We start from the raw sequence: 26,367 nt of genomic DNA, 5'->3' as shown, positions 1-26,367 counted from the left end.
CAAGGTGCATGTGCCACACTGTGCATCAGGTTTTACGTGGGTACTGGGGAATTGAACTCGGGTTGTTAGCCTTTGTAGGCACTGCCATAGCCACTAAGTTATCTCTCCACCCCTAAAATGTTACTTTTTTCGAGGTAGGGTCTCACTCTAGCCCAGGCTGACCTGGAATTCACTATGGAGTCTCAGGGTGGCCTTGAACTCATGGCGATCCTCCTACCTGTGCCTCCCGAGTGCTGGGATTAAAGACGTGCACCACCACGCCTGGCTAAAATGTTACTTTTTTTAACCAGATCATTTATTGTAAAACTAATCATTGAAATTCTTACGGTGAGCTGGATACTGTAATAGTTGTCCTTCAGTTGGTATTCCCACGAGGAATACGTGCAGGAATTTTGGATACTATGTGTAAGCATCCCATTCGACCAGGTCCTGGTGGCCTTTCATATTTCAGCCTTGGACTCTGGTTGTGCTTTCTCGTATGCCTGGCAGAGTAGCCAGATGGCCTCAGGTCAACTTCTGAATGTGGCCAAGCCATAGGGACCACAGGTGAGACACGTGTCACCATTCAAATGTTGATGGTCCTTTTCTCGTCTCTCTTCTGTAGCCAAGATGAAAGCACACATGTTGAATTTGAATTGTTTCTTGATATTGCATTTATGAGCTCTGACTGAATAATGGAAGTTCTGACGCAACATGCCTAGAAGTGAAGTCATCCAGATGTAGTTGCTGGTCAATAAACTCTGCGAGCATACAACATTAACGTTCTGCTATGTGGCAGGCACGTCACATACATTACCTTTAAGGTTCATAATAACTTTTTAAGGTTGCATATCAACATTATTTTTCTCTCTAGCGTTTCTAGCTTTAAGATCTGATCACCTCCAGGTTGATGAGGACAGCAATTTTGGAGGCAAATAGACTAGGCTATTCAGTATGACCCAGGCAGCAGAGCTATCTGCCAGGACCTACCCTTCCCCTGTTGAACTTGAAGCTTGGAGGAGCTGGAGTGGGCTTCTTCTGGGTAGGTGAATTCTCAGGAAAAAGAGAGAGGAAGGGGCTGGCCAACCATGCTCAGCTACGGTCTGAACACCTAGTGGGGCTGTGCTAAGAAAGAAGGCCCACCTTAAGCAGCACACCTCCCCCAACAGGGCTCCACCTCCCAAAGGCTCACCAGCTGAGGATCAAGTAAGATAAGAGGTTGAATCAAACACATGAGGCCATGGGAGACATTTTACATTCAAACCACCACAATATGCTCATTTTCCAGAGCTTAAAGCTGAGATTCACAGTAAAGAAGATCACTTTTCCAAAGTCCTACACCTTGGAGAAGTAATTCTCTGCTATGAACCCAGGTGGTCTAAATACAGCTGCCCCTTGACTATTAAAAACCTCTCTTGGGGCTGGAGAGATGGCTTAGCGGTTAAGCGTTTGCCTGTACAACCTAAGGACCCCAGTTCAAGGCTCAATTCCCTAGGACCCACATAAGCCAGATACACAAGGTGATGCATGCATCTGGAGTTGGTTTGCAGCGGTTAAAGGTCCTGATGTGCCCATTCTCTCACTCTCTCTCTCTCTCTGTCTGTCACTATCAAATAAATAAATAAGTAATTTTTTTTAAAAAACTTCTCTTTAGCAGTGCTCTTCAGACATGTTATTCTTCTTCTTAAAACTCCATCCCCCCCCTTCTGGTTAAGATGGCGTAGGTACCACACCAAAGCAGCCTAGGGGGGAAAGAGCCAAAAAAAAAAAAAAAAAAACAGCAATATATACACTTTTACTAAAAAGTGAAGTGTATGGGAAATTGAAACAGCAGTGGAGAAGTAGAAGAGATCCAGAGCCCACACAGAAGCAGCTCAGGCAGGTCCACCAACAGCGGCGGCCGAGGCATGCCAGAAAGCCGCCAGGCTCAGCGTAAGCTGCAGGAAAAGCCAGGCAAGGGGTGTTCCACTTACACTGGAGCTCTCTGCAAACTCAAGAAACATGAAGGGAGGGCGGCAGTGAACAACAGAGGTGCAGATCACAAGGTAGACAGCGGGCAAACTGAGAAGCATCGGCTCCCTCCGCTTTCCCACCGCCAATGCCCAGCCCTTGGGAACAGAGCAGCGGTCCAGGGTCCCAGCCACACCAACCTGAACTGACAGAGCACCGAAGAGGGACCCAATCAAGAGCACAGCTGAGACCAAAATCATTCCAAAAGGGAACTGGGATCACACCAGGTCAGTACCTGCATAATAAACCTGGTATATAGGCCTGAACCAGAAGTGCTAATTGCACCTTCTATATCAGGATAAATTATATGTTAAATCATATGGATGGTCAAATTTGTCATTCTTAAATAAGCTGTATTTTGGGCTTGTTATTTGTTGCTTCTTGAATTAAAGTGGCTTTGTTTACTATTCTGTTATACATTAGGGAAAGGCCCCACCTGGTCACAAGCTGACCTGGAACCCTCTACAGACCAGAAATCTTTTTTTTTTAATTTTTTTTTTATTTATTTAATTGAGAGCGACAGACACAGAGAGAAAGACAGATAGAGGGAGAGAGAGAGAATGAGCGTTCCAGGGCCTCCAGCCTCTGCAAACGAACTCCAGACGTGTGCGCCCCCTTGTGCATCTGGCTAACGTGGGACCTAGGGAACCGAGCCTCAAACCGGGATCCTTAGGCTTCACAGGCAAGCACTTAACCACTAAGCCATCTCTCCAGCCCCAGACCAGAAATCTTAACAGTCTTGTTGTCAGGATTAAGGGAGTGGGTGAGGCACCACACAGCCTGAGGGACAGACATAGGATCTGGTTGTCATAATACCTACTCTTGGATAAATACCTGTGCTGTTTTTCATTGAAAGTGTACATTGTTTAGTTAAATATTAGAATCTGCCTGTATTTTGTTCCACTTAGCCTACTTGAATACTCTCATAGCAGGCACACCCAACACCTAGAGTCACTTTTGTAGATACTCTGAGTCTTCAGAGCCACACCTAGTGCCTTAAGCTCCTACCCTAAAGATACATAACATCAGATTGATTGATGCATCTCATAATACCCAGCCAACTGAAAAAGCCAATCATTAAATAATTCAAGATGCAAAAATATATACATTATAACACAAGAAACACCAAAACTCAAGACAATATAAATCCACCAAAAAGTATTAATGCATCAGACCTCCAGTGAGAATGAGTTAGAGGAAATGCCTGAGAAATATTTCAAAAGAATGATTATAAATATGTTCAAAGAACTAAAAGAAGAAATCAAGGGAAGCAAAGAAGACACAGGATGCCAATTTAATGAAATAAAGAGGTTAATACTAGACATAAATAAGTAAATTGAAATAATAAAGAAAAACCAGTTAGAATTACTAGCAATAAAGAACACAGTTAATGAAATAAAAAAAAAAAAACTCTGTAGATAATCTCACCAGTAGAATAGATGAAGGAAAAGAACAGAATATCTAAGCTAGAAGACCAGGTGACAGATCTAATAGAGTCCAACAAAGACAAAGACAAACTAATAGAAAAGTATGAGTGGTGGGCTGGAGAGATGGCTTAGCGGTTAAGCGCTTGCCTGTGAAGCCTAAGGATCCCGGTTCGAGGCTCGGTTCCCCAGGTCCCACGTTAGCCAGATGCACAAGGGGGCGCACGCGTCTGGAGTTCGTTTGCAGAGGCTGGAAGCCCTGGCGCGCCCATTCTCTCTCTCTCCCTCTATCTGTCTTTCTCTCTGTGTCTGTCGCTCTCAAATAAATAAATAATTTTAAAAAAAAAATTTAAAAAAAAAAGAAAAGAAAAGTATGAGTGGGAATTTCAAGATATTCGGGACACTATGAAAAGATCAAACATAAGAATTCAGGGCTGGAGAGATGGCTTAGTGGTTAAGCGCTTGCCCGTGAAGCCAAAAGACCCCGGTTCAAGGCTCGATTCCCCAGGACCCACGTTAGCCAGATGCACAAGGGGGTGCACGTGTCTGGAGTTCATTTGCAGTGGCTGGAGGCCCTGGCGTGCCCATTCTCTCTCCCTCTCTCTCTCTCTCTCTCTCTCTCTCTCTCTTTCTCTGTCTCTCTCTGCCTCTTTCTCTCTCTGTCGCTCTCAAACAAATAATAATAAAATTAAAAAAAAAATTCAGGGCATAGTAGGAGAAAAGTTTCACTCCAAGAGCATAATTGGTGTCTTCAACAAACTCATAGAAGAAAACTTCCCCCAAATTGTGAAAGAGGTGCCAATGCAGACACAGGAATCCTTTAGAAGACCAGCCAGACAAAACATGGAAAGAACCTCTCCTCACCATATTATAATCAAACTACCAAACACACAAACCAAAGAAAAAATATTGAAAGCAGTCAGAGAGAAAAATCAAGTTACCTACAAAGGCAAGTCCCTCAGGATTACAGCAGATTATTCATCACAAACTTTAAATTCCAGAAGGGTGTGGAGTAATGTATTCCAAGTTCTGAAAGATTACAACTGTCAACCAAGGTTACTTTATCCTGCAAAGCTATCCATTCAAATAGACAGAGAAATAAGGACATTCCATGACAAAAGCAAGATAAAGGAGTATTTGAAGACAAAACTAGCTCTACAGAAAATACTTGTAAGAATCCTCCATGCTGAAGAACAAGAAAAGTACACATATAAGGAATGGGGAAAAAAACAAACAACACTCAAATACTAGTTAACTCAAGACAGCAAAGGTAAAACCAGAAGAACTACAAAAAAAATGGCAAAAATGAATACACACCTTTCAATAATATCTCTTAATATCAATGGCCTCAATGCCCCAACCAAAAGACTTAGGTTTGCAGACTGGGTTAAAAAGCAGGGTCCTTCAATTTGTTGCCTCCAAGAAACCCACCTTTCTACAAAGGATGGACACTATCTTAGGGTGAAAGGTTGGAAAACAGTGTTTCAAGCAAATGGACCTAGTCTGACAAGATAGACTTCAGTCCAACATTAGTTAAGAAAGATAAGGAAGGCCACTTTATATTGATTAAAGATACCCTCCAACAGGAGGATATTACAATCCTAAACATATATGCACCTAACATGGGGCCCCCAAATTCATCAAACAAATACTATTAGAACTAAGGTCTCAGATAACACCAAAAACAGTGGTAGTGGGTGATTTCAACACCCCACTCTCATCAATTGACAGGACATCCCGGGAAAAAATAAACAAAGAGGTATCTGGACAAAATGAGGTCATAGAAGGAATGGACCTAACAGATATATACAGGACATTTCATCCAAATGCTGCAGAATATATATGTTCTTTTCAGCAGCACATGGAACATTCTCTAAAATAGACCATATATTAGGACACAAAGCAAATCTTAACAAATACAGAAAAACTGCAATAATTCCTTGCATTCTATTTGATCACAATGGAATCAATCTACAAATCAATATCAAGAAAGGCTATAGAGCATACACAAAATCATGGAAATTAAACAACACATTACTAAATGATGAATGATTCAATGAAGAAATCAAGAGGGAAATAAAAAATTTATAGAGTCAAACAATAATGAGAACACAACATACCAAAATCTCTGGGACATAATGAAGGCAGTCCTAAGAGGTAAATTTATAGCTTTAAGTGCCCATATTAAGAAATTAGAAAGGTCGCAAGTAAATGACCTAATACTTCACCTTAAAGCCTTGGAAAAAGAAGAAGAAGGCAAACCCAAAATCAGCAGATGGGAAGACATAATAAACATCAAGGCAGAAATTAATGAAACAGAAACCAAAAAAACAATCCAAACAATCAATGAAACAAAGAGTTGGTTCTTTGAAAGGATAAACAAGATTGATAAACCCATAGCAAATCTGACCAAAAAGAAAGAGAGAAGAGACATAAATTAATAAAATCAGAAATGAAAAAGGTAACATCACAACAGATGCCAGAGAAATTCAAAAAATCATAGGGACATGCTATGAAAGCATATACTCCACAAAGTATGAAAATCTGAAAGAAATGGATGATTTCCTTGATTTATATGACCTACCTAAATTAAATCAAGATGAGATTAGTCACTTAAGTAGACCTATAACAAGCATGGAGATCCTAATGGTTATCAATAGTCTCCCAACTAAAAAAAGCCTGTCCCAGATGGATTCACTGATGAATTTTACCACACCTTCAGAGAAGAGCTAACACCATTGCTTCTTAAGCTTTTCCATAAAATAGAAAAAGAAGGAATTCTACCAAACTCCTTCTATGAAGCCAGCATCACCCTGATAACAAAACCAGGCAAAGATAGAACAAAAATGAAAATTACAGACCAATCTCCCTCATGAACATAGATGCAAAAATTCTCAACAAAATATTGGCAAACAGAATACAAGAATATATCAGAAAGACCATTGACCCTGACCAAGCAGGCTTTATCCCAGAGATGAAGAGATGGTCCAATATATGCAAATCAAAAATGTAATACATTATATAAATGGATTGAAGGACAAAAATCACATGATCATCTCATTAAATGCAGAGAAAGTGTTTGACAAAATCCAACATCCCTTCATGATAAAAGTCCTACAGAGACTGGGAATAAAAAGAACATATCTCAATATAATAAAGACTATTTATGACAAGCCTACAGCCAACATATTACTAAATGGGGAAAAACTGGAAGCTTTTCCACTAAAATCAGGGACAAGACAAGGGTGTCCACTGTCCCCACTTTTATTTAATATAATACTGGAAGTCTTAGCCATAGCAATAAGGCAAGAGACACACATAAAAGGGATTCAAATTGGATTCTAAATATAAAGGACCCTAAAGACTCTAACAGCAAACTGTTAGAGCTGATCAAAACCTACAGCCATGTAGCAGGATGCAAAATAAATACACAGAAATCAGTAGCATTCCTATATGCTAACAACAAACACACAGAGGATGAAATCAGAGAATCACTCCCATTCACAATAAAGTACCTTGGAATAAACCTAACCAAGGAAGTAAAGGATCTTTACAATGAAGACTATCAAACACTCAAGCAAGAAATTTCAGAAGACACTAGGAAGTGGAGAAACATCCCTTGTTCCTAGATTGGAAGAATCAATATAGTGAAAATGGCATCTTACCAAAAGCAATCTATACATTTAATGCAATCCCCATCAAAATTCCAAAGGCATTCTTCATGGAAATAGAAAAAAAAATCCAAAAATTCACTTGGAATCACAAAAGACCTCAAATATCTATAATAATACTGAGCAACAAAAATAAGGCTGGTGGTATCACCATACCTGATTTTAACCTATAATACAGAGCCATAGTAACAAAAACAGCATGGTACTGGCACATGTAGATCAATGGAACAGAACAGAGGACCCAGATGTAAGTGCAGGTAGCTATAGCCACCTTATATTCGATAAAAATGCCAAAAATACTCCTTGGAGAAAAGACAGCCTCTTCAGCAAATGGTGTTGGGAAAATTGGATATGTATCTGTAGAAGGATGAAAATAGATCCTTCTCTCCCTCCATGCACAAGAATTAAGTCCAAATGGATTAAAGACCTTAACATCAGACCAAAAACTCTAAAACTGCTAGAGGAAAAAGTAGGGGAAACCCTTCAACATATTGGTTTTGGCAAAGACTTTCTGAATACAACCCCAATTGCTCAGGCAATAAAACCACAAATTAACCACTAGGACCTCACGAAATTACAAAGATTTTGTACTGCAAAGGACACTATGAATAAAGCAAAGAGGCAACCTACAGAATGGGAAAAATCTTTGCCAGCTATATATCTGATAGAGGATTAATATCTAGGGTTTCAAAGAACTCAAAAAGTTAAATAATAAGAAATCAAACAAGCCAATTAAAAATGGGCTGTGGAGAGTTCTCAAAGGAAGAAATATGGATGGTGTATAAGCATCTAAAAAAATTTTCTACGTCCCTAGTCATCAGGGAAATGCAGATTAAAACTACATTGAGATTCCATCTCACTCCTGTCAGATTGGCTACCATCATGAAAACAAATGATTATAAATGCTGGTGGGGATGTGGAAAAAGAAGAACCCTTCTACACTGTTGGTGGGAATGCAATCTGGTCCAGCCATTGTGGAAATCAATGTGGAGGTTCCTAAAACAGCTAAGGCTTGCTCTACTATATGACCCAGCTATAGCACTCCTAGGCATATATCCTAAGGACTCATCTCATTTCCTTAGAAGTACATGCTCAACCATGTTTATTGCTGCTCAATTTATAATACCTGGGAAATGGAACCAGCCTAGATATCCCTCAACTGATGAGTGGATAATAAAGATATGGCACATTTATACAATGGAGTTCTACTCAGTGGTAATGAAAAATGAAGTTATGAAATTTGCAGAAAAATGGATGGACCTGTAAAGGATTATACTAAGTGAGGTAACCCAGGCCCAGAAAGCCAAGCGCCACATGTTCTCTCTCATATGTGGATCCTAGCTACAGATGACTGGGCTTTTGTGTGAGAAGGAAAAAACTCAGTAGCAGAGGCCAGTAAGCTAAAAAAAAGACATAGAAAGGGAAGAGAAAGCAAAGGAGGAGGGTACTTAATAGGTTGGTATTGTATATATGTAAGTAGAAGAATGGATTAACGGGTGTGAAAAGGCCCAAAGTGAGGTCAGGGTAGGAGATTGAGTAAAGGAAAAGTGGAGGAAGGGCTATACAAAATCTAAGAGGATATAAATAAATCATATGGAATCCTCCAGTTTTGGACAATGGAACACTCATTGCTAGAAAATTTTCAGTGCCAGGGATGGGATACCTTCCAGTGAGTTGTTGGCCAGGGAGGTCCCTGATGCCCCCACAACATTATAGGCCATTGCCGAGACCCTTGGTTTCCCACCAGGAATAGATGGTAAGACCCTGTTGCTGAAGACTCCACATACTTGGGCTGCAAGGCCACTGAGAAATCCTGCTGTAACTGAGCTGATAACCGCCTCCATGTAGACCAGCTGACAGAAAGCTGGAAGAAGCCATTCTACATGCAGTTCAATGGGAGAAAGAGATACCACCAGTGAAGATACTCAACAGTGGACACTGCAAGCCTTGTAATTGGCCAACCAGCCCAAATGAGCCACTGGGTGCAATAGTGGCACGTGGAAACCAACTGCCCTCCAAATGGACTGGAAGCCCACTCCATAGGAGGGAATACATCCCTGATACTGAAAACTTAAAACAGGGGTAGTCGTGAGCCCTAGGGATGTAACATCAGCTGATGTCTGGATAAGTGTATATACTATGCTTATCAATCTGCCCAGTAAGCACTTCTCTTAATAATCATACTCTTATATTAATGCTACTCTCACTTTGGGTAGAGAATCTTCTCTTTTCAGATGGCAGTGACCTTGGGACGACTCAGAAGTATCATGGTGCTGGAAAGTGACTAGAGTACCGAGTAACATCTCGACCACACCTTCCAAGGCTCAGGGTCTAATGCAAAAGAGGTGGCGGAAAGAATGTAAGAGCCAAAGGAAGGGTAGGACTCCTTACAAAGTGCTCCCTCTAGATGTAAAATGGCCTGGATATCCATGACCTCATAGTGCCTGACACTACCTACACAAGACCATCATAAGAGGAGGGAAAGATCATGACATCCAAAAAACAGAGACTGATTGAGATGGGGAGGGGATATGACAGAGAATGGAATTTCAAAGGGGGAAAGTGGGGGAGGGAGGGTATTACCATGGGAAATTTTTTATAATTGTGGAAAATGTTTAAAAATTTAAGAAAAAATAAAATTAAATTAAATTTTTTAAAAAGAGCAAGACCATAATAACTTTTGTGAGTGTTTTTGTTGTATTTTGTGGGGTTATTTTGAGGTAGGGTCTCTCTCTCTCATTAAATGTAAGAAAAGACACTTTGCTACCAAAAAACAAACAAACAAAAAAAAAACCCTCCATCCCATCCCTTTAGCTAGTGCTTCTCTGCCCCAGCACGCTGGGTGCTTTACAGTGAAAGGTGGAACAAGTTCTGGTCTCCCCACATGTGGTTTGTATAGGTTCACTACTCCTGTGCACTCCATCCTAGCATTTAGCAGTGTGGCGCTTCCCAAGGGCATTCTGAAGAGGAGCAGCTGGAATGAAACATCTGCACCCAAGTGATACGCACTGCCAGTGCTGCCCGGGAAGCCAAGCAGTTGAATTCAAGCCATTGTGAAGACCAGTATATCTGTTTTATAGGACAAAGCCCAGGAATTTAGGATAGTTGACACCAAAATATACAGGGTTTATATGCACAAAGAAAACCACTTAGTAACCAGGATGTTTGTCAAGCCTTCTGGTTTATTTCCCTGCTACTTGCACTATGTACCTATTTGTCAAGATCATGGAGGACGTCGTGTTTCTCAGAGTACATTCTCCTTCAGTTTCTACTTTCCTCCGAACAATCAGCTTTGAGAAAGGACAACTAGCTTCCTTTTGTCCACCCTGTGGTGGGCTTCTGAAGGTGTCCCTAGTGATTGTGAGGCTTGGGTCACCAGCCCACTGACCCCACACTCCTCATGCCCTTCGGAAGAAGCTGAAGTGCTAAGTGGTAGAGCACTTTCCCAGCATGCACAAGACCTTAAATTCTATCCCCAGTGCTGAAAAATGCAAACAGGGCTAGGGACCATAGCTCAGTTATACAGCCCTTGCCTAGTATGCACTAGGCTATGGGCTTGAGCACCATTAATGTGTGTGTATGTGTGTATATACATATATACATATCATATATATATATATATACACACACACACACACACACACACATACATTTTTATCTTTTAGCACTTGCTGGGAGTTTTCCAGAAGCCTGCTCTGTCCCCTTCCCTTCCATATTCTGAAGCAATTAACAAATGAGTACAAGATAAATATAGAAATTAAAATATGTTATCTAAGTAGGACTAGTGGGTGGGATGGGAACCCATGAGAACCTGATCTCAAACTCCTCTCCCTAGAGATGGTGGTGCACCTCAGTGGTAGAGTGTGTGCTCATCATATAAAAGGTTGTGAGGGTCATCCCAGCACCAAGAAAAACAAAATTCCCACAGCTTAGAAATGCACTTACTCTTCAACAAGTGGGAGACCAGGAATAGCCCATACATCTGGCCATCTGAATGCAGGCCTGCAGAGAGAGAGAGAGAGAGGGAGAGAGAGAGAGAGAGGGAGAGAGAGAGAGAGAGAGAGAGAGAGAGAGGTGACAGACAGCTGACTGATGTTAGCCCCAGTATAATCATGGCTTTCTTAAAGTGACAAATTACAAATAAAATGTGAAGAACAAATGAATACTTCCACTTTCTGTGGTAAGAGCTCTGAAGAGAAACCAGAGAGTTCCTTCAGAGATAACTTTTTCTGGGCTAGAGAGATAGCTTAGCAGTTAAGGTACTTGCCTGTGAAGCCTAAGGAATCATGTTCAAATCTCCAGATCCCATGTAAGCCAGACACACAAGGTGATACAAACTCTCAAGGTTACACATGCGCACAAGGTGGCATACCTGTCTGGAGTTAGATTGCAGTATCTGGAGGCCCTGGTGCACCAACCACACAAACTCTCTCTCTCTCTCTCTCTCTCTCTCTCTCTCTCTCTCTCTCTCTCTCATAAAAAAGAGGAAACAAGAGATAACTATTTCTACTAAATGTACTTAACATACCTTTTCCTACTCTACTTGGAGTATACATCGCTTTGAAAATTCATGGGCATCACAGTAGGATGTCTGTTCCACATAACTTAATTAACCATTCTTTAATTTTGCCTCAAAATGATATGTTTGTAAAGATTTGCACCATATAGAAATATTAATTGGCTAGAACTTCACAACTATGAAAATGCTGTGCATGAGACATGTGAGTAAGTAGATAATGCAGTGCATGGAATCACTACAGCTCTACCTGCTTGTATTAAAAATAGAAGACACGGGCTGGAGAGATGGCTTAGTGGTTAAGTGCTTGCCTGTGAAGCCTAAGGACCCCAGTTCCAGGTTCAATTCCCCAGCACCCACGTTAGCCAGATGTACAAGGGGGCACACGCATCTGGAGTTCATTTGCAGTGGCTGGAGGCCCTGGCATGCCTATTCTCTCTTTCTCTCTATCTGCCTCTTCCTCTCTCTGTCTGTCGCTCTCAAATTAATAAATAAAAATAAACCAAAAAAAATAGAAGACACAAAATTGACTTCATCATTCTCCAGTCTGGGGAGCTGGAAAAAAAAAAATAAAAGAGCAGAATAAGTTCCAAGCAATAGGAAGGAGAAAGTAGTAGGAGGCAGAAAGAGACAAGCAGAAAGTACTGTGAGGAAAAGCAGATATGATTGCTGGAGAGATGGTTTAGGGCTTAAGGCACTTGCCTGTGAAGCCTAAGGACCCATGTTCTACTCCCAAGATCCCACGTAAGCCAGACACACAAAAGTGAGGAAAGTGCAAGGCCACACATGCCCACTAGGTGGCGCAAGTGTCTGGGTTTGATTGCAGTGACTGAGGCTATGGCGTGCCAATTCTCTCTCTCTCTCTCTCTCTCTCTCTCTCTATCTTCCTCTCTCTGTTTCCCTAAATAAAGTAGGGGGCTGGAGAGATGGCTTAGTGGTTAAGTTATTTGCCTGCACAGCCAAAGAACCTAGGTTTGATTCCCCAGGACCCACGTAAGCCAGATGCACAAGGGTCAACATGCGTCTGGTGTTCATTTGCAGTGGCTGGAGACCCTGCTGCCCATTCCTTCTCTGTCTGTATCTCCTCTCTCCTTCTCCCTCTCTCTCCCTCTCTCTCTCTTTCTCCCCCCCCCCTTGCAAATAAATAAATATTTTTTTAAAAAATGAATCATATTGCAGTCATGGCTGCAGCAACTATATTGTTCAGAAAACGAAGATATTTCCTTCTAACCTGAGACTCTTCATATCAGGAAGAAGTGGTAGGTGGGCTGTTTCCACTGGTGAGGAGAAGATGGTGGTATCTGGGGTGTAATTTAAGAAAGAAAGAAAGAAAGAAAGAAAGAAAGAAAGAAAGAAAGAAAGAAAGAAGGAAGGAAGGAAGGAAGGAAGGAAGGAAGGAAGGAAGGAAGGAAGGAAGGAAGGAAGGAAGGAAGGAAGGAAGGAAGGCAGGCAAACAACTGCCAGACAAACGTCTTCCGAAGCAGCTGCAGGAGCAAACAGTGGCGTTGGAGTGCTGGACAGCTCCAAAGCCACAGGGCAAGGCTGTGTCCTCCTGCGCCTTGCAATAACTGGAGCGGGCAGAGAACTCAATAAAGAGGAAGAAGAAATTCGGTAGCTGAAGGTGATACGTTACAAATGTTTCCTGTGGAAAGGGCAGAAACAAGTTATTCACCCTTATCTACAATTTATACCTAGTGTGGGAAAATGACGCAGTGGTTAAAGGCATTTATTGCAGCTCCCCAGTACCCACATAAAGCCAGAAAGCCAGGTGCACAAAGTGGCACATGCATTTGAAGTTCCTGATGTGCCCGTACTCTCTCTCTCTCTTTTTGTCTCTCACTCTCATATACATGCACAAATATATATATATAATAAAATGTCTTAATATAAGGTAAAATGAAATTTATAGCTAATATAATCCCTACTTGCATTCCTAGATATGGGGAATTCCTTTTTTTTTAAAATTTATTTATTTGAGAGCAACAGACACAGAAAGACAGAGGGAGAGATAGATAATGGGCACGCCAAGGCTTCCAAGCCACTGCAAACGAACTCCAGATGCGTGCGCCCCCTTGTGCATCTGGCTAATGTGGGACCTGGGGAACTGAGCCTCAAACCGGGGTCCTTAGGCTTCACAGGCAAGCACTTAACCGCTAAGCCATCTCTCCAGCCCTGGGGAATTCCTTTTTACCCAGTCAGGTTTCTCAGGCAAAATCTGTGATTTCAGAGGATGCATCCATAACATTAGCTCCTGGATTTGAAGATTATTATGTACAAAGCAACAGCAACACTTATGAACAAGGAATGGGGAACAGATTCCTCAAGTATTGAGAAAGAGCTTCTACAACTTCTCCTTTGCTGTGTATGCCTCTGGGTTTCAACTTTCTCCCCCAAACTCCATGTAGAACCACCTTACAAAAATATTGGAAATTGAGGCTAGAGAGATGGCTTAGTGGTTAAGGTGCCTTCCTGTGAAGCCTAAGGACCCCTATTCAATTCCCCAATACCCATGTAAGCCAGATGTACAAGGTGGCACTTGTGTCTGGAGTTTGTTTGCAGTGGCTTGAGGCCCTGGCACACCCATACTCATCCTTTCTCTCGCTCACTCTCTTCCCCCCTTCTCACTCTCTCAAACAAACAAAAAATATTATTTTAAATATTAGAACTGTGCAAAGAGAAACTTGATACAAAGCCTGAATCTCTGACACTTAAGTGCCTGTCAGATGCCCAAGATAAATTTCATCAGCTGAACCACCAACCCCAGAATCTTAAAATAACTTTCTTTCAAAATAGCTATGCTACCTCACCATTTTGAACCCCTCCTCTCAAAAAGAAATTCTATTCCTTATATTGTTTGCACATATTTGAAAAGAAACATGATTCCCAAGAGTCTTACCATAGCAGCCTCATCCTTGTCACCACCTGAGAAAGAAGCGAAGCATTGAAGGACTGTGTAGAAAAATCTCTGGATGAACATTCTGGAAATGTGACGCCCTATGTTGTAACAGATGTTGTTTAAAGCATGGTCTTCCAGTAGAGTCTCCACAGAGATCTGCTATCGTAGCATGCTGTTACTAGCTCCGGAAGGGATATACTTTAAACCTAGTAAAGACAGTGTTGATGGAATAATATCTGATCTGAAAAAAAAAAAAGAAAATCCTGTCATTTGCAGCAACATACATGAATCACGTTGAGAATATGTTACATTAAGATAAATAAATCAGGAACAGAAGGACAAGTACTACACGATTTCACTTGTTTATGGACCCTGAAAATTTTGAACTCAAGCTGGGCATGGTGGCACATGCCTCTAATCCCAGCGGCAGAGGTAGAAGTATCCTCATGAATTTGAGGCCACCTTGAGAATACAGCATGAATTCCAGGTCAGCCTGAGCTAGAGTGAGACCCTACCTCAAAAAAAATTGAATTCATAGGGACAGAGTAGAATGATGGTTGCCAGGGGAAGGGGGGTGGAGGTTGGAGAGATGCTGGCCATGCAATTTATTTAACATGAATAATTTCTAGACAGCTATTATACAGAACAATGTCTACTGTTGTCATAATGCATATTATTATTTTGTAGTTTAAATTTTACAAAAATTTTTCATTAACATTTTTAGTCTGAAAGCTAAAACATTCTAAAATATAAAACTTTTGTTGAATACTACATGATGCCACAAGAAGAAAATTCCACCCATGAAACCCTGTGAACACAATTGTTAAAAAGTATTCTGTGGGACTGGAAAGATTGCTCAGTGATTAAAGATGCTTGTTTGCAAAGCTTGAAGGACCAAGTTCACTTTGCCAGTACCCACATAAAGCCAAATTCACAAAATGGTACCTGCATCTGGAGTTCATTTGCAGAAGCCAGAGGCCTGGTATGCCCATTCCCCACCCCTCTCTTTCTCTCTGCTTACAAATAAGTAAATAATTAATTTAAAAAAAACTATTATAACCTTCAGGCTACATGTGAAACTTAAATGAATTTAGGGGTCCATCCCCAAGATATCCCATCATACGTGAAAATGTGTCAAAATCTGGAACAGTCCAAACTAAAAAACGCATCTGGCTCCCAGTATTTCTGATAAGGGATATTCAACTCTAATTGTTTGTCCTGACTTGGTATCACTCAGTAGAGAAAATTCATGTTAATTTGGTCTCATAAAACTGTGTTGTTGTTGTTTTTGTGACAGTGGCTTTCTGTTACTTCTTCCCTTTTTTCTAAAGATACTGGGAAGCCCACAGCGCCTCTGTGACTTGGCAGGACCCAGCTCCACTGAGCCAGAACCCAGAAAAAGATCGGTTTCGAAAAGGAAGTCCCACTTGGACCTTCTCAAACTGTATGATACATTCCCCTTTTAGGTGTCTATTGATCGGTCAACAACACTTCTCGGAACACTTTTATCTTGTTTCCAAATGCATGAAATTTTTGAGCCTACTAAATAAAATGTGCATGCTCAATTATTTACCCACAAGCCACGTAAAACTTCCCAATTTATCATAATCTCCTAACTTCACTGATTTTCATATGGGCTTAAAACCAAATGCACAAAAGAGGTGTCTAAAACTTATTTTGTCATTTGTGATTTTGATTTACAATATGATAGCTCAAGGATTCCTTCACGTTGAATTCCCGATTCATTCCTTTCAGTACTTATAAACTACCTAACCAAAAGGGGATGTGGCTTGAGGTGGGCTAATTTTAATGGGCCGTTCTCCCAACCTGAGTGTGTCTGTTCTAGAATATTACGCGTTGTCCAGACAGCTGGATTCTCTGCAAGTCCCGCTGTCTCTTTTGAACGCCGTGCACTTTTGCCGGGCTTGCAGCTCTTGCGTATTCAGGTGCATTGAATTAATCTTTCACGCCTGGATGTCCTGCTTCTTGTCTCCATCGCCGTTTAGCATCATGGACGGCATGACGGAAGCGTGCATCAAGGGTGGCATCGAGGCGTGCTACGCTGCGGTGTCCTGCGTCTGCACCTTGCTGGGCGCCCTGGATGAGCTCAGCCAGGGCAAGGGCCTGAGCGAAGGTCAAGTGCAGCTGCTGCTCGCGCGCCTCGAGGAGCTGCGCGACGGGGCCGAGTCCAGCCGCGACTCGGTGGAGATCAACGAGGCCGACTTCCGCTGGCAGCGGCGCGTGCTGTCCTGCGAGCACACCCCGTGGGAGGCCGGCCACGAGAGGAGCCCCGATATCAGCATCAGCGTCACCACGGACACGGGCCACACCACGCTGGAGGGAGAGCTAGGGCAGACGACTCCCGAGGACCGCCTGGAGCACCACAAGAACGGGCTCAAGTCGCCAGCCATCCAGGAGCGCAAGGAGACCTCGAGCAAAGTGCCCGAGCCCGAGGCCATCGACCAGCCCGACGTGGTGCAGAGAGGCCACACGGTCGCTTACCCGGACATCACGAACTTCCTGTCGGTGGACTGCAGGACGCGGTCCTACGGGTCCAGGTACAGCGAGAGTAACTTCAGCGTGGACGACCAGGATCTGTCCAGGACGGAGTTCGATTCCTGCGACCAGTATTCCATGGCGGCCGAAAAGGACTCGGGCAGATCCGACGTGTCAGACATCGGATCAGACAACTGCTCGCTGGCTGATGAAGAGCAGACCCCGAGGGACTGCCTGGGCCATCGGTCCCTGCGAACCGCAGCCCTGTCCCTCAAATTGCTCAAGAACCAAGAGGCTGACCAGCACAGCGCCCGGCTCTTCGTGCAGGCCCTGGAGAGCCTCCTGCCCCGGCTGCTGGCTCTGGCCAGCGTGGAGGAGGTGGACCTGGCTCTCCAGAACTTCGCTTCCACCTTCTGCTCAGGTTTGTAAATCTTGTTTTTGTTTTCTATGTAGGCAACAAAGATATGTGGACCTGTGGTGGTTTGAATGTTGAATGTATGTCCTCCATAGTCTGGGGGATTTTTTTTTTTTTAATTTTAATTGTTTTATTTTGGTCTTTCGAGGTAGGGTCTCACTCTAGCCCAGACTGACCTGGAATTCACTATGGAGTCTCAGGGTGGCCTCAAACTCACAGCAATCCTCCTACCTCTGCCTCCTGAGTTCTGGGATTAAAGGCATGCACCACCATGCCCGGCTTTTTTTGATTTTTAAAATATATTTTATTGGTTTATTTATTTGAGAGAGAGAAAGAGGGAGGGAGGGAGGGAGAGAGAGAGAGAGAGGGAGGGAAGGAGGGAGGGAGGGAGGGAGGGAGAGAGAGAGAGGGAGAGAGAGGGAGGGAGAGAATGGGCACACCAGAGCCTCAAGCTACTGCAAAAGAACTCCAGATGCTTGCGCCCCCTTGTGCATCTGGCTTAGGAGGGTCCTGTAGAGTGGAACTCTTGTGATCCTTTGGCTTTGCCGGCCAATGCCTTAACCGCTCAGCCATCTCTCCAGCCCCGTCTGAGGGATTTTTATTTGGTTAGCTACTTGTTTTTGGTTAAAGTTAAGCTTCCTACTTAAGTCTTCCACAGCCTGCTGGATGAGGTGTTGCTGGGGCAGATCTTGTGGTTCAAACCCTAAGGTATTTTCAGAGACAGTTTGAACTCTGGCTGTTTGTGCCTGCTGGTTGGTGGTTTCTCCCTGTCTCTTTCTTTCTCTCTCTCTCTCTCTCTCTCTCCCCCAAATAAATAAAACAAATTAAAAAATAAAAAAGTAATGATAAGAGCCAGGTATGTTGGTGCACACCTTTAATACAAGCACCTGGGAGGCAGAAATTAGGAGGATCTCAGTGAGTTCGAGGCCACCCTGAGACTACATAGTGAATTCTAGGGCAGCCTGGCTGGACTGAGACCCTGTCTTGAAAAACAAACAAATAAACAAACAAAAGTAATTATAATAGCATGTAGTTTTAGACATGTGTAACTTTGGCCTTATACCTTATTCCCCCTTCTTTTTAAAGAACATAGCTTTTTGTATATCATGTGTCCTTTTGGCCTTAAAAACATTTTTAATTAAAAACATACTTTATATTTGTAAGTTTATCCTTTAATATTGAATGGTTTCATTTATATCATTGTTGTTATAATTTAGAAATTAAATTGAAAACCCAGGAAGCTATACTTTACAGAAAGTATAGCAATTATAAGTATAAGCAAAATATACTGTCTTGAGATTTGTTAATAAATTCAAAATTAATTAATTTGTTAAAGATTTAAGTCATAATAGTTGTGTAGAAGGTCACTTTAAAATTGCTATAGTAAGCATGAACAAGTATAAAGCCAAAAGCTTAGAGGTGAATTATTTTAAATAGATTTTAAGCCTGATTTTAGCAATCTAATGTTATTTTAATGTTTATCCATGTACTTTTTAACATTTAGTGGACAATAAATTTAGTTACACATAAAGACAGAGGACATGGATCATAAACCCAGAGCAGCATAACCAGTGGCTGGTGATAAAGGATTCACTTATGAGTCAATGTCACTATATCGGTAATGTAGGCAATATACATGCACCTTGGTTCTATTCCCCAGGACCCACATAAGCCAGATGCACAACGTGACACATACATTTGGAGTTCGTTTGCAGTGGTTAGAAGTCCTGGCTTGCCCATTTTTTCTCTCTCTCTCTCCCTCTTTCCCTCTCTCAAATAAATAAATAAAAGTAAAAATTTACAAACATATAAAATAAAATTTTGCATTTGGTACTTGTATATCATCCTGAAAAATAAATCTATTGTGATCAATCTAATTAAATGACCTTTAGCATATATTTATAGGTGTTTGGATATTTTATTTTTATTATCTGTGATCATTGAAAAATGGAATAGAATTGTTGTGAAACCTGTTTTGGAAAGCAATCATTATAAAAATTTACACAGCCAATGTTAACCTAATGTTAGCCTAATGAAACTTTTTCTTATGATTCCAATGAATCACCCAAACAAGTAGCATTTAAGGTTTTATGAAACACTTAGCAAATCTAAAAATAACATTTGTATAGGTTTTAAGAAGTTAAGATTGCTTAAATTTATGAATATATACTTCTAAGGCCTTTAAACATATCATCAAAACATTCACATTCACACACATTCAAACTTTAAGTTGGTATACCAAAAGTATATTAAAAACACATGTTCTCTCTCATATGTGGATCCTAGCTACAGATAATTGGGCTTCTGCGTGAGAAGGAAAATACTTGGTAGCAGAGGCCAGTAAGTTAAAAAGGAGACATAAAGGGAAGAGAAAGGGAGGGAGGAGGGTATTTAATAGGTTGATATTGTATGTATGTAAGTACAATGATTGTAATGGGGAGGTAATATGAAGGAGAATGGAATTTCAAAGGGGAAAGTGTGGGAGTGGGGAGGGAGGGAATTAACATGGGATTTTTTTTATAATCATGGAAAATGCTAATAAAAATTTAAAAGAGAAAAAAAATTAGGAATAGTGAAAATTTGAAGTGGCCATAAGTTTAATGTATTTTGAATTTTACATTGTTATTTTCTACTATTATTTTTTGACAAGGCATCATACAAAAACAAATATGAAAACATGGACACACATGACATAAATACCTAAATCCTAGGTACACCTTAGGAAAATGATGTTGAAACGTTATAATTTTTGAGATGTAAAACTCCATTACATAAATGATCACCAATGAAATTGCTTCTGTAGATCTACAGCAGAGTTGACATTTGTTTTTGAGAGCTAAACAGCAGAGAGAGAGAAGTCTTTATAGATGGAAAGATCTTTTTAAACAGTTTAGGCCAACGCTTTGTATATACTCTTCTATTCAATTTATATATATGTTTTTGAAAGTTAAGAAAACTCTTTCAAATAAGTAGTGAGAAATCCAGATTTAAAGACTTACAGGCTCATATCAGGCCAAAAAGCTTAGGAAAAAGTCATATTTTTTTAAATATTTTGACCCCAGAATGCACTGCTTTAAGATTAGCTCTCCCTTGGCTTTTCCAGTTGCTCTCTGGAGGGTAGGAGAGTGGTTAGAATTTCTGGGGAAATCAACCTTTATATGATATCCAACCAGAAAAGTCATGCACTGTAGAAAGAGGTAAGAAAAATTATCTAAAATATGTTTGAAAGAAAAAGAGAGAGATTGCCATTTGCTGAGGTTCAGTGAAAAAGGGCAAGGTCGCCTCCTTGGGCACAGGCAAGGTGTTGCCCTCTAGTTGCAACTGTTCAATGGGAAGAAGGGAAGGTTGTTTCCCAGGTGGAGGACCTGGGTCTGAGAGCAGAATTGACAGAGAGGACATAGGAAGTCTCTCTTCTCATGAGCCCATCTCATACTCTGTCTCCACCTGAGCCCACAATGCCAGATCCACTGTGCCACTGTCAGGAAACCAAGGGTTAATTTTTTTTAACATTTTATTTTTTATTTATTTGACAGAGAAAGAGGGAGGGAAAGAGAGAGAATGGGCACGCCATGGCCTCCAGCCACTGCAAATGAACTACAGACGCGTGCGCCCCCTTGTGTCTGGCTAACGTGGGGCCTGGGGAATCGAACCTGGGTCCTTTGGCTTCGCAGGCAAACGCTTTAAGCACTGAGCCATCTCTCCAGCCCAAGGGTTCATTTCAACTGCTTTCTGAAACCACTTCAAGGGCTGTTCCTCTGAGAAGTGAGCCCCTGAGGATTCCAACAAATGCTGAAGCATCTTAATATGTCCTTTCTGATCTGTGGGTAATGACTGCTCCATGGTACCTTGACTGAATCACTTCTCCCTGTTACTTATGTGTGGAGCTCCCTTTGTTTATTTTATATTCTTACTTCTCAGTTTCCTTGGCTTTTCGCATCTCCAGCAGTTATAATGTCCCTGTTCTGGACGCCACTTGTACACACCGTCCACCAAAACGAACTCACTACACGCAAAACAGGACTTAAAGGAAGCTCGGAGAGATGCAAGTCTAGTGCTGCCTGAACTGACGGTGCGCCCAGCTGTCATCCAGTTTCAGGCAGCCCAAGCTGTGGGGAGTCGGAGTATAAGGCAGATCACGGTTCACATCAGATCAGATCACAAGTTATTTGTTTGTGTTTATTACATGAGGAAATTGTTGGAGAAGCTGTGAGTTCAAGGCCTTCCATGGCCTCAGACTTAGCTTGTGCAAAGAGGACCCTGTTAATTAGCTTAATATCCACAATAGGCCCCTTAGCTTGTCACTCAAAAATGGGTAAGCCTTCAATGAGGCCATCTGAAAGTTAAACAGGAAATCGAATGCCTAGCAGTGGGTATCGATGGTGCAGCCGGCACATCTTAGCAGAATGGCAGAAAGCCTGGGGTTTGGGTTCAAAAGACTTTTGCCAATCTCTAGCTATGTAACTAAGCAAATTGCTTGATGTCTCCAGGGCACCTTCCTTGATGGTAAACAAAGTCTGGGCAGGACCAAAGGAAATGTATTAGAAAAGATTGATTATATACATCAGATAGTATTTCATAAATGACAGCCGCTGTGTCATTTCCAGTGAAGTATATAGCGAGAAAATTGTTTTGTTCCCTTGGTGGACAGAATATGCTTCATATTTTCTTAGACTTAATTTGTCAGTTCTTTGTAATTGCAGAAATTAACCTGCATGCAGATGACAGGCCATCACTTACTGGTAAACTGCTTCTAACAAATCCTGCAAATTATTTCAGACTTAAGTAGAGCCTTCTGGGGGCTTTGTCACACCTCTGCCAATGGTCTGGATCTCCATGTCAACAGATGTTCCTGCTGCCTTTTTCACTATCTAAACACATGTTCAGTTTTCCAAAATCATTTCCAAGGTAAATTGTGGCCAGTTTCAAACAAGCAATCATTTAATATTTTTTTTCTTTTTTTGGAAGTAGGGTTTCACTCTAGCTCTGGCTAGCCTGGAATTCACTATGGAGTCTCAGGGTGGCCTCGAACTCATGGCGATTCTCCTACCTCTGCCTCCCGAGTGCTGGGATTAAAGGCGTGTGCCACCACCCAGCTTCATTTCAATTTTGATTGATGTCTGAGATCAAAGCCACTTCCAGCTCTTCCTTCCCATCCTTAGACTCCAATTTACCTTTTAGCCATAACATTTCATTGCAAACCCCAGATGCCTTTTCTGTTTCTCCATGGACAGCAATGGATTTTAGGCCCTCGATCTCCTCCAGAGAATGACATCCAATCACACCCTAATGTGACAAGTGCTGGGTGGAGAAAGATTCCTGAGGGCCATCAGGGCTGACCCAGTGACCAGGTCCTGACCGTAAATGTTATCCTCACGTTCCCTCTTCACCCTCCTTTTTATTTTTTATTTTTTAAATTTTTTGTTTATTTTTATTTATTTATTTGAGAGCAACAGACAGAGAAAGAGGCAGATAGATAGAGAGAGAGAGGATGGGCAAACCAGGGCTTCCAGCCAACTGCAAATGAACTCCGGACGCGTGCGCCCCCTTGTGCATCTGCCTAACATGGCAGGGAATCGAGCCTCGAACCGGGGTCCTTAGGCTTCACAGGCAAGCGCTTATCCGCTCTCCAGCCCTCACCCTCCTTTTAAAAATGAACCTGGATGTGGGATCACCAAGTGCTCTCTGGCCACAATCTCTGAGCACAGCGGTGACATCTGCCAGCACTCCAGATAGCAAGACAGAGCTGGTGTCTCTAAGACCGTTCCACTGGAATGGCATCTATGCTCACTCCCATCATGAAGTGTTGGCTCTCTTGGACAGTACAGCAAGGGTCTTGAATCCTTTTCAGTCTCAAAAGCCTTTTTGATGGACTATATTTTCTTACTAGAATATGCATAAGATAGAGTTGTAAGTCAACACTGCCATTGAAAATATTTATTTCTCACTGATCTGGCTGTTAATTCTGGAAAATGTTAATTCTGAGAAGCATATTTTTGGGGAAAGGATACATTTAGACATGATATGAAGAAATGTGGGTTTGTCGAATTTGCACATGCACACTTAGTCAATGTAAACGAACTCCAGAGGCATGTGCCACCTTGTACATCTGGCTTACGTGGGTACTGAGGAATCTGACCTAGGTCCTTAGGCTTTGCAGGCAAGCACCTTAATAACCACTCCAGCCTGTGATTATATGTTTTTAGCGTCTTTGTTTTCTCATTGTGTGTGTATGTTATACATGCATGTGCATGTGCATTTTTGTGTCTGTATGGAGGCATGTGTGTGCATGTAAAGGTTAGAATCTGATGTCTTCCTCAATCATTCCCTACCTTTAATTTTTTTTGGCAATTTCATATTTGTATATAATATGTTTTGATCATATTCACCCCCCGTACCCTCTCCTCTCTGCCCCCCCCACTCCCACTCAACCCTTCCTTCTTCCCAACTAATCCCCTTTCTGCTTTCACGTCTATATTTGTGTCACAGAGTTAAATTAGGGCTGTTTGTATGAGAGTAGGTGGAAGGTTATTTAATGGAAAATGGGCAACTGCCCAATGGCCACCCCAGCAAACATCACCTTATTTCTTGAAATAAGGTCTCACACTGAACTTAGAGCTCACCCAATTCAGTGGGTCCAGCTGGCCAGCTAGTGATCCTCCTGTCTCTACAGCCCCAGAGCTGGCATTCCAGGTTTGTGTTGCTACTCCTGGCTGTCACATGGGCACTGGGGACTCAGGTCCTCATGCTTGCACAGCCAGCACTTTACCCACTGAACCAGCCCCGTCCCCACAAGTTTTCATAAACAAGTTTATTGAGACAAAAATTTTACGTACATGGTTTACCCTTTAAAACGGCCACTTAAATGGTTTTAAAAAAATTTTATTTATTTATGAGAGAGACTGAAAGAATAGACATGTCAGGACCTCCTGCCACTGAAAATGAACTCTAGATGCATGCACCACTTTGTGTGTCTGGCTTTACCTGGGTCCTGGGAAACTGAACTGAGGCCATCAGGCTTTGCAAGCAAACACCTTTAACTGCTGAGCCATCTCTCCTGCCCCTTAAATGGCTTCTTGATTTATCACATGATTATTTGTTTTAATTGTAATAAATTTGTACCATTAAAATTAATATTTTAATTATCTTAAGGGAACAATTTAGTGGTGTAAATTATGTATTCAGTATTGTGTAATCTTTAGCATCATTTCTAGAACTTTTTCATCACAGCAAATAGACACGACTTTTCCTTCTGGCTCTGGTAATCTTTAGTATACTGTCTCTCTGAATTAATCTATTCCAGGTAGTTCATATAAATGGAACATTTTCTATATACATATAATATAAATGGAACATTACATATATATATACATATACATATACATATATATACATACATACATACATGAATGTCACTTTGTGCCTGGCTTATCGCACTTAGCACAATGTTTTCAGGGTGCATCTATATGATAGGTATCAAAACTCAATCCCTTCATATGGCTGAATAATATCCACTTTATGCATCCACCATTACAACCTCTCAGCTGTTGTGAATCACACTGTAAGGAGAATTGATATTCAAGTGTCTGTTCAAACCCATGCTTTCAGTTCTTTATAAAATGTAATGAAAATTAGAATGACTAGGTCATAAAGTAAGTAATTCTGTGTTTAGCTTAATACTTTTACCTTTTTTATTTTTGCTTATTTTATATTTATTTATTTGAGAAAGAGAGAGAGAGGCAAGCAAGCAGAGAGCAAGAGAGAGAATGGGCATGCCAGGGCTTCCAGCCACTGAAAAGGAACTCCAGATGTGTGCACCCCCTTGTGCATCTGTCTGATGTGGGTCCTGGGGAATCGAGCCTTGAACCGGGGTCCTTAGGCTTCACAGGCAAGTGCTTAACTGCTAAGCCATCTCTCCAGCCCCCCTCTTTTTCTTATTGCTTTTTGAGGTAGGGTCTTACTCTGGCCCAGGCTGACCTGAGATTCACTATGTAGTCTTAGGGTGGCCTGGAACTCAGGGTGATCCTCCTACCTCTGCCTCCTGAGTGCTGGGATTAAAGGCGTGCGCCACCACTCCCACCTCACTTTTACCTGTTTTTTTTTTTTTTTTTGGTTGTTGTTGTTTATTTTTTGTTTATTTTTATTTATTCATTTGAGAGCAACAGACTGACAGAGAAAGAAAAAGGCAGAGAGAGAGGGAGGAAGGAAGGGAGGGAGGGAGGGAGGGAGGAAGGAAAGAAGGAAGGAAGGAAGAAAGGAAGGAAGGAAGGAAGGAAGGAAGGAAGGAAGGAAGGAAGGAAGGAAGGAAGGAAGGGTGCACCAGGGCCTCCAGCCACTGCAAATGAACTCCAGATGCATGTGTCACTTTGTCCATCTGGCTTATGTGGGTCCTGGGGAATCGAGCCTCAAACCAGAGTCCTTAGGCTTCACAGGCAAGCGCTTAACCGCTAAGCCATCTCTCCAGCCCACTTTCAGCTTTTTTGATAAGATCTCTATATAGTTCAGGCTTGCCTGAAACTTGCCAAGGCTGGCTTCAAGCTCATCGTAATCCACCTGCCTCAGCCTTCAAAGTGCTGAGACTGTAGACATGTACCACCATGCTGGCTCTATATTTTTACTTTTTTTTTTTGAACAGTTAGTTGCCTTAAGTACTTCGTATACATTTGGTTCTCATAGCGACCTTGTTCATTCATTCTTATTCATTCAGCAAATGATTTTTTTTCTCTTTTGGTTTTTCGAAGAAGGGTTTCACTCTAGCCCAGGCTAACCTGGAATTCACTATGTCATCTCAGGGTGGCCTTTCTGCCTCCGTAGTGCTGGGATTAAAAGCATGTGCCACCACGCCTGGCTCAGCAAATGTTTTTTATGTGACAGACACTACTCTAAACATTGGAGATTCAACAGTGAATAAAACAAACAATGTCATCCCATTTCCCAGATCTTACCTTGAGGTGGTGAGAGCA

The 26,367-nt window shown here is 41.7% G+C and overlaps 1 protein-coding gene across 1 annotated transcript in view; it reads left to right on the top strand.

Annotated features, from left to right (window-relative positions):
* The window catches only part of Arfgef3 (ARFGEF family member 3), a 196,172-nt gene that overhangs the window by 113,486 nt on the left and 56,319 nt on the right, over window positions 1-26,367 (top strand). Inside the window, exons 11-12 of the mRNA XM_004651167.3 lie at window positions 15,828-15,940; window positions 16,503-17,413. Coding sequence (XP_004651224.2) covers window positions 15,828-15,940; window positions 16,503-17,413 — 1,024 coding nt within the window. The remainder of the gene's footprint in view (window positions 1-15,827; window positions 15,941-16,502; window positions 17,414-26,367) is intronic.

Source organism: Jaculus jaculus, chromosome 9 (assembly GCF_020740685.1).
Source record: "Jaculus jaculus isolate mJacJac1 chromosome 9, mJacJac1.mat.Y.cur, whole genome shotgun sequence".
NCBI lineage: Eukaryota > Metazoa > Chordata > Mammalia > Rodentia > Dipodidae > Jaculus > Jaculus jaculus.
The sequence above is the reverse complement of the archived record's forward strand: the minus strand, read 5'-3'. Positions and strand labels throughout refer to the sequence as shown.